Consider the following 14,102-nt stretch of genomic DNA (forward strand, 5'->3'; position numbering starts at 1 on the left):
ACGCGAGCGCAACGAATAGAGGAACATAAAGGATAGCTGAAACGAAGGCTTCAAATGGTTCCGAAAAGTAACTGTTAATAACTGTTATATAAAGATACTGGTTAAAACAGTTATTTACTGTTATGAAGGGTCGAAAATTCTGTTCATATCGGTTTCGGTTATGGTCCCTATCATTCTAACCATTCTACCGGTTCTAGTTACAAGGTCGTTCTAGAAGCAAGACTAACACTAATTTTCCTATTGAACTTTTTCTGAAATGTAATGGTTTTACAAATTTTTCTGTATTATATTTATTATGATAAATCATACTGTTCAATATCGCAGGCCTTGACAGTTTTGATAATTTTTTCATATACTATTTACGGATTTCAGTCATTCTGTTAAAAACGTTATATTAAAACTAAATCTATCACACACTTCAGCCATTTTAACCATTTTCACATTGTTTATTTTAAGATTGTTGACATAATAAAGACTCTTATACAGTATAATAAAAATGGCGAAATATCTAAATGAATTCAGAGTCTTGCCATTCTTATAGAAAAACACACGTTAGTTGGCTTTAATGTTCGATAGATTTAGATTGATATCTGCGATCTAATTTAGAACACGTAATAAAACACAAACGTGTCGTGAAACAAAAGTGTATCCCACATCAAGGATGTATAATGTAGACTACAGAATTTTTATCAGTTTCCTCTATGAGTAAAATAATAAGTAAGATAACATAAATATTGTATGAATACTATAACATCGAGAAATATAATAAGTAGCATTAAGTAAAGCAAATATATTAGTAAGTGTATATAAATGTAATATTAATGTGTATTAAGTGAGATCAATTAAAATATAAAGAAACTACTTATAAAATGTTATTAGAATGGATAAAAAAAAAAACGGTGTGATGTACGGATATACTTTGAACATTGTGATAAGATGGGTAAGTTGTACAACTTAAAATTATTGTTACTCTCTCGTTTTGTATCTCACTTATCAAACTCAACATTGACGATTTTTTAAAACGATCCTACATCATCCACGTACAGCTTACACTGCTACAAGGGCCGATATAAAACCGAAAAAAGCGGCCGTAGGACCGATATGAGAACTGATGTTAACAGAAATTTCGGTCTTTTATAACAGCGACTTAGAATATCGGCTCTTCATGACTAGACTGCGAACTTTCTGTATAATATTATTATTATATTATTATTTCTTATGAAGCAGTTGCCAGTTGGACGTTTATTTCTTCCTTTAACAATATTAACTCCTTGCACTACGATTTCTTTCACAGCTACGTTGATCAGCACTTCTTCGTCCTTAATAATTTGCCTGATAGTACGAGACAATTTTTGTTTCTTGTCTTCATCTACTTTCATCTCTACATTTTAATAAGAAAAAAAAACAAATTTTGTTTACATTTAGAAGAAATTAATAACATTCATATTTAGCAGCTTATATATAATGTTAAAATATATATATATATATATATATATATATATATATATATATTATAGTGCAAGGGATTAATAAGTTAAGAATAATGTATCAACATTCTTGAACTCTTATCTTAAACTCCATCCTTAAATCTTTCTACTATTCCATATTTGTTCCACTAATTACTTTCATATATTACATAAAATCCACAGTCTATTCACGACTGTTCCAAGGACCGAGATCGAAATTATACCAGTTATCAAGCTCTTGGTTGCTGGAAGTCGGTGTTGATCGAAAGTAATAAAGGCATGATTTTGAGTCGGTATACTCACATTGTTGCTTGTGCCTGGATTCCATAAGGATCATTTGTTCGTGTTTGTGCCATGCAGCATCGGTAGTATCTGTCCCCGTCATACCCCTCGCAGCTGCAGAGGGTGGTTGGATACCCCCACGGCCCCCGCCGCCTCCGCCCCCGCCGCTTCCATACTCCATACCAGCGGCACCCTTACCCTTCCCTCCCACCCTTTCACTTCTGCCCACGGCAGCCTTCAGACGCTCACAACATGGGGCACGCCAGCCCTCTCAATACCGCTTCACAGCGCGAACCCTCTCTCTCCCTCTCTCTTTCCTTCTTTTGCCTCTTCTACACTTGCACACTGCCCCTCTCTTCCTCTTCCTTCCTTCCTTCCTTCTCTCTCTCTCTCTCTCTCTCTTTCCTTTCTCTTCGATTCTTCTCTTCCTAGGTGTTCTTTTTAACGGTCTCTATTTCTTCTCGCTTTCTACTCTCAATTAACACACCCTCGGCTTCACGACTTTTCCTTGGTCTTATCACTGTGCTTGTTCTTCTTCTTGTTCGCTGAGTTCTCTTCCTTTCTTCTTTTCTCACTTTGTATATTACTCTCGTTTGTACGATATCTTTCTGCCTTCCTTTTCCCCTCTCTCTCTCTCTCTCTCTCTCTCTCTCTTGTTCACTCGCTAGCTCTTTCTCTCACTCGTTTACTCTATTTCTCTCTCCCTCTCTCTCTCTTGCTCTCTCTATTTCTATCTTGACTCTCCGCGAAGACTTCCCAGTACATTCAAATCTATACTAAATCACTATTCCCGGATACGATTGCTCTAGCTGCAGAAGAAACACAGTTGAATTTTGGATAAAGAACGTGGAAACGAGACCCGTTAATCGTAACTCTGTATCCCTTCTTCTTCTTCTTCTTCTTCTTCTTCTTCTTCTTCTATCGTCTTCTGTCGCCACTTCCCGTTCCTCGATTACCAAGTGGTACACCCCTTTCACGCGATCTTCTAGGAGAGAGAGGGAGAGAGAGAGAGAGTGAGAGAGAGAGAGAATGAGAGAGAGAAAGTCCTCTGAACCTTCTTCCGTTCAAGGACTTCTAAACGTCTTCTTGCTCGGTTCCCTTCGTTCCGGCGTAGATGTATCGCCTTTTCTCTCATACGAAAAATAACTCTTATTTACAGACACGCTGAGTCTTTTTTCTTTTTCACTCTCTCTCTCTCCCCCTTTTTATTACACGATCCACGAGTGCGTGTACCCGTTTTCGGTCACTCCTCTCTCGTCCGGTTCCTCTCGTTCGCGAGTTACTTCCCGTCCTTTCGATTAAACTTAGTTTAGTATCTCGCAAGGATGCAGCGACGGTTTCGCTCTCTTTTCTTCGCCTCCTTCCTTCCCTCTTTCCTTTCTATCGCTACAAGATGCTACGTCTCTTCTTGCTCCTCAAATTTTCCTTTCCGAAAGCAAAATCCCTCACTCGGTTTCACTATCAGCATCCATCATCCTCGATGCTGGTGTCTGCAACCAAAACGAGATAATCTTTGGTTAATTTCAGTGTCATCCGTACATAATTCATCGGCGCCTGTTACAATTCTGTAACAACTACTTCTGTCAGGCTCTCTCCAACCCCTTCTACTGTTCTTACACTTTGTTACTAGACTACGGATTTGAAAACGAGTAGATAAAATGCAGAATAGTAAAAACATATAATGAATTTAAAATACTGATACATTTTTTCTGCAATTAATGTCGACAATAAAATCCACAGTTTATTTATTACTTTCGAAATAAGTAGATCAAATATAAAATAGCAAAAAACATTTAAAGAATTTGAAAATATTCTTACATTATTTTCTACTCATTAAAATTGTTGAGGTATGAAATACATGTCTATGTAGCTTCTGTATCTCGCATTTAGTGTCGACAATTTTTATTTTGCATGAAAATCCACAGTCTATTTATTACTCGCGAATTAACCAATCTCTCAGATGTCAGACATCCAAACGTATATCGCTTAAGCGACGGAATGATTGCTTAATGTGTAACAGTGCAGAAAAATCAATGTCTAAAATGCACTGAAATTGAGGAACGTGACGTAACATTGATCACACTATCAGTTCAAAAGTTCAGAGAGCGAAGAAGAAAAATACTCTACAAACTTAGTAAACTCTGCTTTGTAAATCTCGACAAACCAAAACTGTGCAAACACAAGGTATACAACTATGCTTGAAACCATTTACTTTGTTTTCTAAGTAATAATGACTTTCTTTTCATCCACTCTTTTACACTAAATTCAAGATAAATGTCTCCACATTTGATAATAAGTATATTAACGGAGCAGTGTGTCGATGTTCCCAAACAAATTCAAGAATATGGAAAGGTCTTCTATATCTTCGAACCCTTTGAACATCGGACAGAGGTGCGAGAACGCAAAAATAAATGCGAGATACAGAAGTATACATGCATAAAACCACGTGACGTTCATTAATTAATCAATAAAAATTAATTCGTCATAAATATTACGAATTTATGCAAAATACAAATCGAATCGAGACTGTAAATCTCATCGAATTTTTTCAAAAATGATTTTCTTGATACATATGCATAATTATAAATGAAATATTAATACGTGTGCTTATTTTTGCCTTCTTGATTATTAATCCATTATTGAAATGACAAGTTCTGTTCTTCATAAATAAGTATATAAAATGCCTGTCTATCATCAGATAACGAGACAAATACCAAGCATTATTGCAACATTCTTCTTATGGCTAATTTAGATATGGTCATTGTTCATGCAGTGAACTTTCTAAATATGTGGTCACAGGATATTGAAACGCAAACATTGGAAGGTTCTCGAACAATTTAATTTCCTAGCAGAGTATTCGAGATAGAATAATTTAAATCCTTTAAAAATGAAACAAAATGTCCCAAGTTAATAATATGTTCGATATATACAAATTAGCAACAGCATAGAATCAATTTTATGTTGGGTCCCTAGTGATAATAATAATGGATGAAATAACTCCAGGTGATTATTACAAAAATATACTCTTCCTCGGTTAAGCGTACATTTGAAGCTTGTCTAATATCTTATAGACGGGGAGGGTAGCCATTTTGTAATTATCAGATCGGGCTTAGTCGAGCATGAACATAGATAAGAAAAGCAAGATAAACTCTGTACGGGACTCGTTGAACAATTTCCGGTACTTCAAAGCATGCCGACGTATCCTGTCGTTGTCTCAATTATTAATCCACAATAAGTTCTTTCTACTTCTCATTATATTTTTTCGAACCAATTATCGATATTCCAATCGAGTTCTCTTCATAACAAGTTTAAATCTTGTACTCCCATTGCACGTGATTCAATCTACTATGAAGGAAATGTATATTGAATATTCTGCATTTTGAAGACACATAATAATAAGTAAACAAATTTTATGTTTGATTAGTGATTAAAAAAAGTCAACATACTACGTAACAGCAGAAAAATGTATTTATATATTAAATATAACATAAAAAAAATAAACAGAAATATTTGTATTACAATATTTATGAATTATTTGAATAAGCTTCTGATAATTATATTTAATTTCGCAATAAATGTATATACAAAATAATTTCAAATGTTAGCGAACTCCAATTAATTCAAATATATTTTGCACGAAGATTCATCGTTAAAAATAATTCAACCAAGTAAATTTGTAAATTCATATTTAATATTCGATCTTCAAATGTCATTATCCAACATTATAGTTTCGTAAAAATAACTTTTCTGCATATTCCTTTCCCTTTCCTGCCCATTTGCAACTTCTGAACTGTTCAATTTGGACTAATTACAAATTTGTACAGGCCTCGCATTGTTATTCACCGTCAGCATGAAATCGTTAACCACTTCTACATTTCCCAGTGCAAACGTGTTCTATGAATGACGTTCAATGAACTTTTGATCAGATCGATATATGTATTTGTAAATAGTCTGACAAATGGAAGCTGAGTTTGAAACTGATACACGAGTGCTTATAATCTGGGAGAAATTTGTTACTACATGTTCATCCATCTTTAAACCTTACAAGACGGACGCGAAATTATCGGTGACGTATTCGGGAACCACGTATGTTGTCTAAATTACATCTGTGAATTTAATATTCATATTTTATGTCGCCGCATGTTCTTTTTGATAATGTATTTCACTATTTTTACCATACGAGGCATACGAGATTACTTTTAATACTTAACCATACTCGCGATCTCTTATATTAATCCTACGTTATTAAACGTATTTGTAAACACGATTAAAAGATAGAAGATAAAAACAAAACTCTAAAATTACCATATATTATTTAAGACAAACTTTGCTGATGATCATTGAGTCCTTATTTTGTTCTCTAGATAATAAAGGTAAAAATTCTACGATGTAACAGCAATGATATATCAACAAATTAAATTCTAAAATAATAAATAATACTGTAAATAATAGCTTGAAATGTGTTGCGTAATATAAGGTTTATTATTTTTATTTATTATTATAAGGTTTATTATTTATTACATATAATTATATATATGTATAATTTTACATTAACATTCCGATTTCTTGATTAATTTTAAACAAAATATGAAACTTGAATTTTCGCTATACATTTTTTATAAAATTGCAAATGTAATCAGGAAACTTACGTATATTAGAAATTAAGATAAGATATTAATAAAATGGTGTATACGAAAATTATACGAAGACTAAAAAGAATTAAAGTTTTAAAATTATATTCAATTGGTACACAATTATACGTATATAAAAAAGTTATAACGTACGGCGTCACAAGATTTTTTAAACAATTCAATGAATACGTAAAATAATTCCCTCCAAGATTTAATTTCCAAAAACAATTAATTTTAAGAATGCACAAATGGTATGTTCGTGTACTTATGTAACTAACTGAACTTCATTTGTTTCTTTGTCAATTTCCAATGTATCTGTATGTTGAATAAATCACATTTCTGGTTATAAATTATCATATTCGCGCGTGTTGTGTACGAATATAACAGCACTTGTATGTATTAATATACATATTGAACTATTTGTAACAACCTTAAAATCAATTTTCTTAAAAGTATGGCATAAATATATTTATTAATCATACGAAAATGTATCTGTTTTACGTTTTTTGATCACAAAAGAAAAAAGACAGTAAACAATTAATTAATTTCATTAATTTATATCATAATTATAATTTATATCATTTATTTTTTTCAATGTTCTATATTTTTTATAAAAATGTTTGTCAATATTATTGTTACATGTAAAGCTTTTAAAATTCCTTTTCCTAGATTCTAGCACAACATTTGTTTGGAAATAAATAAATTATGCATAGAACATTTATCCACTTTCATTAAGAAACAAGAACTAAATAGTTCCAAGTAGAAATTTTTTTTCTAAAGCTCTTTGTAACGTTACCCGCCCCTACCCCTTCTCTCGCCGTGTTGTGACGATCGGAAAATACACACAGATTTGCGAAGTCGAACTCGCATAATATTGAGTTGCAATAATCTAACAAGCTTTAAAGTGTTTCGACGGAAATAAATTATAAAATAATTTTCCGATGTCATGCCCATTACTTTCGGAATATATCTCGTAAGTAAGCTACCCAATAAGTCGACGGTAAACGTGTCGCCTATTATTAGATACGTCGTTTCCGCATACGTGCACGTAAGATGCGTTATACATAATCTTGGTTAGCAAAAAGAAGTGAAGAACCCCAATAGTGTTTTTTTTTATTTCACTCTTAATGCCACCTCAACCTCCCAAAGGTCTTCTAAGTATTTAAAGGAAAATTTTGGTAAGCATAATGCAAACATGTAATATATATTTTTCTTAAAAATTATGTTACATTTTAATTTTCATGTCAACATATAATTCTTTACAATTATGATATTATAATATAATAATAATAAAGAGCAACATCAACTAGTATAAAATTATTGAATGAAACACATGTATTTAATATTTTCAAAGTGGAAATCTTACAGGTAGATTCAAAAATTATATGAAAAAAACCATCAAGTATAATCTAATTTGAAAAAAAGTTTGCACAAATTACATTGACAACAACAATTTTTTTTTCTCATAAGAAAGTATTCATATGTAAAATCTCATCGTAATATACAATCAGTCAGATGTGTATATCACATCATTTAAGGAAAAATTAAACTATCGCATAAGCAATAAGTGGGAGTTAAAATGATGTATCCAATATTTAAATCTTAAAATATGTGAATTATATTACAATTTGGTATATATGTACAAAAACTTTAACAAATTACGTTTCTTAGCTATAGTATATTATGAATTGTTACAATATGTATACTTCTATTATAACACAAAAATTAGACTTATTTTGTAATAGCAAATAATATTCGTTATTTATATATCATTTAGATATAATTAATAGTTTAATATTTCTTGTATATACAGATATATGTTTCCTATTAACAAAAGTAGAAAGTGCAGACAATTCATTTATATTATATTGCAGTTGCTAAATAGTTGTTACACGAATGACATAGGAAAAGAAAGAGTTTAAGCGATAATGGAATTATATGTATTTGAAATTTTCATGTAACTATATAAATCTTGATATAAATAATATTTTTAATACTTTACAAATCAGAAGACATTCCAAAGTATGTTTACCTTACTAAAAACAGTATAGTATATTATCTTATTATATCCTACACAATAAACAATATATAAAGCATAAATAATTTGATTTTATACATTAATTGTGTGTTTTGAAATTTACTTAATTAAGAAAATACAATTACATGTTTTACACCATTATTTCAATTTAATTGTACACATAAATATTTCAAATTCTTTATAAAAATATGCTACTTGCCTCCTCCAAATAAATCTTCAATGCATTCCACACACTTGACGAATTCATTTTTCATCAAAATGTTTAAAATCTTTGTATCAAAATGATTCTTAATATTAAACACCGCACATGTAATTTCTCAAGGAATTGTAATGTAAAAATATTTTCTATAAGAAAAATTTGATATATATAAATGTAATTTAAATTTCATATGTAATATGCAAAATATAATGACACTGACAGTACAGAGATTTTAGAAGATCCATTATGTATAACCAACTCTATAAATATAAATATACAAAAATTAAGTTTTTGTAACAAATTTTTTAATTACTAGTAAAATTAGACCAATGTTAATTTTTAGTTTTACTACATTAACTATTTAAATATGTTAAGACAATCACTTAAATGCTATTAATCTTCCTTAAACACTATTTAGTAGTACTTATTTCCTTAAAACTTCTAAAACTACTTTTAATTCACTGAACGAAACAAGTCATTCCGTGTTATAGCGAAGTTCTTACAAATTCTGCCTAAACCAATTTAGAATAAATCAACAATTTTATGATGAAAATATAACAAACATTTCTATATATATGCTAAAACAGATCCAACACTCTTTTAATAGTTGCGATTTCTTATTCTTCACTTTGCTTCGACATAAGTTATTGATTTGTGACGTGTAACCTATAACGCAAACTTATATCAATTGTTTAATTTTATATCTACATTATGAAGCATTACTTGCAAACATAAATACTAATAAACAATATTTCATACTAAAGGTTTAAATACTGACACATTGCATGTGAATTACAGCTTCAGCCATATTTGACAAATATTGTTAGATGCATCTCGTTACCAAATTTTTGCCACACTTCCATAATTTTAGAAATGCATCCTATATTGTGATATCAACTAATCTAGAAAAGATATTCATCAATAAATACCTATTTGTGATTTTAAAATAACTTTTGCCTGCACTTAGTTATTTAAATATTTCAAGCCGGAATGTAATATGCAAAGTGATAGTATGAATCTCTATAAATATAAGTATAAAACTTGATAATATAATATTTTAAGAATTGGTCACCTGGTCTTTGACATTGTTCGTATCAATAATTTTTCTGCAAAAATGAGATTACAATCTTTTTAATTAAATGACAATACATGACTTAGATATGTTGTAACTTAATTGATAAATGATTATACAATATATATCTTTTGAATTTAACGTAAAATTTAGAAGGCAAAATTGAATTTATTTTAGATATAGATAATGATAAAAATTACAAATATAACATTGGTTATTTTCATGATGTTGTCAAACTATGTAATATATATGAAACATATTTTAATGTTTGTTCATATAATTTTTTTCAATAGAACACATTATAACTTTGCTGTTGTAACAATAAATTGACCTTGAATAAGTATGTGTATTCAGTTTGATTCTTTATCAATAATTATTTATATTTATACGAGAAATGTAATGGTGTATTAAATAACATCAATTTTCTTTGAATGTGACAGTTATAATTTCCTTGTAACACTTCTATAATAATAAAATACTATCTATAAAATCAACCCATACATTCATATAGATATTCCTAAAAATTGATTAATATTTTCTGCCTCAGGTCAATGATGCAATTAGCAATCTGAATAATATTAAATTCAACTAAATTCGTCTGTCTTCCTATCAACGTACACTATTTGACACATATAATAATATAAGGCTGAAGGAAAGAAATAATCTATGATAATTTTTTAGGTTAAGTATTAACGATCACTAACCTAACCTAAAAACAGATACACGTCGTATGATGTATAATGGTTCTTAATTGCACGTTTTTAGCAGTTGAAAACTTATAAAAAGAGGGGTCAATAACAAAAATTAACTAATTTACATAAATAAATGCGACCACAGTAGAAAATATCATATATAATGTGCATTATATTGAATTCATTTACCTACTTGATGTAATACGTACGTTTCAGAATCACGAAATTCCAACATTAGAATACGTAATCTCATGTTTTAACGAGAAAAATGACAGTAATTCCAGTCTTCTGTGTACAAAGGCGTTCAGCTTACTAATAATAATTCAAAGTAGAAACGAAAAATATACTTCTCGTTTCATCTACTATCCTTCCCTCCTCCCCCCTTCTCTACGCCATCCTGTTTTCTTTCCTTTCTCTCTCCCCTTTGTCCCTAATAACTATTTCAAATATATGTATTGCAAGAACAAATGACCATATTTAAATGTAAAAATTATGTAGAAAAATTTCGACTCACCAGGTATTTTTCATTGTCACGCACTTGGTCATGTACTGTCAAACACTTCACAAAGCAGTACAAAGCACAGATAAAGTATTTTTTTCAACAATGCCGTTGAACTGTCAGTGTACGTATAACCTTTGAAAAATCTTTTATTTTTCCTTTTTCTTAGTTAACGTAAGCACAGAGTGTCCATTGTTTATTTTCCCTTGATATTCTTGAATCGCAGTAAAAGACGTACTTGACACCTTTCCCTTTAGTAATCAACAGTGTGGTCGCGATAATGGAAAAACAAACAGCTCGTGACTACAAAATCAAATGTTAACCGCACATATGATAAAATTCCTATCTGTGAAAAACACTAAAAAATGTTCTGCAAATGTAAGCTCGACGTATGATTCCCACGCCCCTGAAGTACCGACCGTATTTCACACGTGGACACTTGTATCTTTTCGTAAATACGAACGGTTAAAATGTCGGACTCCCACGCCACCACCTTTAGACAATTAGGGCCGATTCACATCTACGTGCTAGGCTCGGGTCGTGCTAGCAGCGTGCTCGATTGAGAGTGTTCACATTAGTCGTGCGAGCATGGTGTCAGGCAGGACCGATGACCTCGGGACTGAAGTGTCTTAGACCGAGATTTTGGAGTTCGACTTTATCTTTTCCAAACGTAGAAAAGGACAGCAAATGAAGGATAGATAATAACGTAATGTGTAACTTCTTTATTTTTTACTATTTCTTAATGGGACTTTTTTCAATGCAATCGTAAGCTTTTTCTGATTAAAATAAGATCAAACACGATATAATTTTTGTAAGATTATGTTGATTTTTATGAAAAATATAAATATACTTTTCATATTAATATTAACTTAAATATTTTAGGAAACCAGTGAAATGTCATCTGAGACGTCATTAAAACGCAGTATCTTTTTTAAAACTGTCTAAACGACTAGAATTTTTTTAAATGGTAGTAGGACTAGTCTATTAGACAATGACTATAATGCTTTTTTTAAATGTTACAACAAAAAATAAAAAACTCATGTTTTTTAACTTCTTTATCTGAGCCTATAAAATGCGTTTTGTAGATCTTGTAACCGTACTGAAAATTTCATCGAAATCAGTTGACCTTGAAATAAGCTGTAAACAATTAAAGATCGATCAATTAAAAACCCACCATCATTTAAAAAAAAATTCTAGTCGCTAGTCCAAGTTTTAAAAGAGATACTGAGTTTTGAAGAATGTCCACTCAATTTTCTATGTATCGATAGCCGATTTTTCATTTTAGTCTTTGTGTAAATGAATCTTACATTAAAATTTATATTTTATTGTACAATTTAAAATGTATTTGTTAAATGAATAACTGGGTATACATCATGTTTCGCGTTGAAAGCCGTAAAGAATCATGAAATTCCCTTTCGACACTATCTGTTCGTCAAACAAAACCAAGTTAATCCGAAAAACCGTTACTTTCTCCAGAATTTAACATTTTATTTAATTATGACCCACAGACGGTCACCAGAAAGCGAGCCACCATCTAGCCTTCATAGATTCCTTTCTTTGCATGCTTTGTCAAGTCAAAATGCTTTCCCGGGTTTATTGCCTGCAGGGTTAGAACAAAAGATTGCGCACTTTGTCCACATCGTACCAGTTCCGTAGTTCCGTCTCGCTTTGTTTTGGTTACGGGCGAAGCAAGCCTGGCCCGGGCCTGCCTGCAAGTGTGAACACGTTTGGACGGTGCCGGGCGGCCTGGCACGCCACGAGCACGACACACGTAGTGTGAACACTCCGATGTAAATCAAATGTAAGAATGATTCGGCCTTGGTCGGCCTTGGAGCACGGCCCGAGCCTAGCACGTAGATGTGAATCGACCCTTACACGTAACGGTTGACACTATACCGACACTGTATCAATGACACTATGTGTACAGTACACCACAACACAATTATTTCAAGTTATCACCGGTATGAGAGAACACCAAATGGATGAGAAACAGTAGGCATATCACGATCTCCGTCCATTAGTCTACCTAATCACCTGTTATAAGGAAGCAAGCTGACCTCTTTCTGTTGAAATTTTATTTATTTTCCATTAGATATTCATCATCAAGATGCAATACACTGCCGAAACACGTTGAACATTGAAGTCTTTTTTCTCAGAATGCTCTAACGTGTACTTAATTCGGTATGTAACTCCACAGGATAAAACGCGCAAACATGAGGAATGATGAAAAATGTGAATGGCTACCTAATGTTTTCAATCATTCGTTCGTACGCTTGATCGTTCATGTACGAATACGTTGAATCGGGTTTAATCGGGTCAAATCGGCTGAATTCAGGTTATGGCCATTGGGGAGTCGAGCATGCTTTGCATGACGCGGTCCAACGACAGGTATATCACGTGGTTCAGTCGCGTCCTTAGTCGCAACGTTACCGATATAGTCCTTTTCGATCGGCTCGTTAAAGATATACACCGAAGGTCAGTGTCCAGAGCCTGTCGGCGACTTCTCGCCCTGTAGATAGGCGGTTGAACGTGTTTGATTATTGGTGCGATCGAGTACGTACACTAGTAGACATGCTGCATATACCACATCATGTTCTGGCGCCGTCGGCGCTGCTGCTGCGGACGGAGAAGGCCGGAGTAATAAAACTGGCTAACACCCCCGCGAAAGCGCTGCAATGAACTCGCCCGGTTCGAAGGGTCAAAAGCACCGCGGCAAAATAATAACAGAACGCAGCCGCCACCACCGTCGCCGTCGCCACCGCCGTCGTCGTCGTGTAGGCTGAGGGGTCAGCAGCGTCGCTGCCGTTACCGCTGTTGCAAGCAACCTTCTTAAAACAAGTTGTTGCCGATACTGTTGTCGTTGTTTCTGCTGTTGCCGCCGCCGCCGCGAGAAAAACGGCGCGACGCCCCGACGCGGCGGAAAGTTGTCAAAACAGCACAACGTCGCGCGCTACTGCTGCTTCTGCCACCGCTGCTGCTGCCGCTGCTGCTACCACTACTACTACTACTACTACTATTGCTAATGCTGTTCCACCTTCTCCTCCTCCTCCTCCTTCTCCTCCTTCTCCTTTTCCTTCTACTACTGTTGTTGTTGCTATTGCTGCTGCTTTTGCTGGTGGTTGTTCGCGGCCGCGGGTTTTGGCGGGTTTCCACGAGCGACGAGCGCGCACACCACTGGCACACACCGCGGCCGCCGTGCATTCACCTCGTCCTCACACCTTGC

The 14,102-nt window shown here is 33.1% G+C and overlaps 2 protein-coding genes across 18 annotated transcripts in view; both read right to left on the reverse strand.

The window, feature by feature from the left end:
- Positions 1–14,090, reverse strand: part of mnb (minibrain) — a 56,159-nt gene extending 42,069 nt beyond the window's left edge. Inside the window, exons 1-4 of one of the 17 annotated variants that reach the window (XM_076527070.1) lie at positions 13,441–14,090; positions 12,755–12,942; positions 10,895–11,372; positions 1,770–3,238 (exon numbers count right to left, since the gene is read on the reverse strand). In XM_076527070.1, the coding sequence (XP_076383185.1) occupies positions 1,770–1,929 (160 nt within the window). In that variant the 5' untranslated portion in view covers positions 1,930–3,238; positions 10,895–11,372; positions 12,755–12,942; positions 13,441–14,090. The other 16 variants (XM_076527066.1, XM_076527067.1, XM_076527065.1 and 13 more) reach the window with 16 other exon arrangements.
- LOC143260705 (uncharacterized) lies at positions 12,940–14,080 on the reverse strand. Its single transcript, XM_076527081.1, is given in 1 exon segment — positions 12,940–14,080. A coding segment is annotated over 1 exon segment (639 nt). The 3' UTR covers positions 12,940–13,441.
- Positions 14,091–14,102: the final 12 nt, after the last annotated feature.

This window comes from Megalopta genalis, chromosome 17 (assembly GCF_051020955.1).
Source record: "Megalopta genalis isolate 19385.01 chromosome 17, iyMegGena1_principal, whole genome shotgun sequence".
NCBI lineage: Eukaryota > Metazoa > Arthropoda > Insecta > Hymenoptera > Halictidae > Megalopta > Megalopta genalis.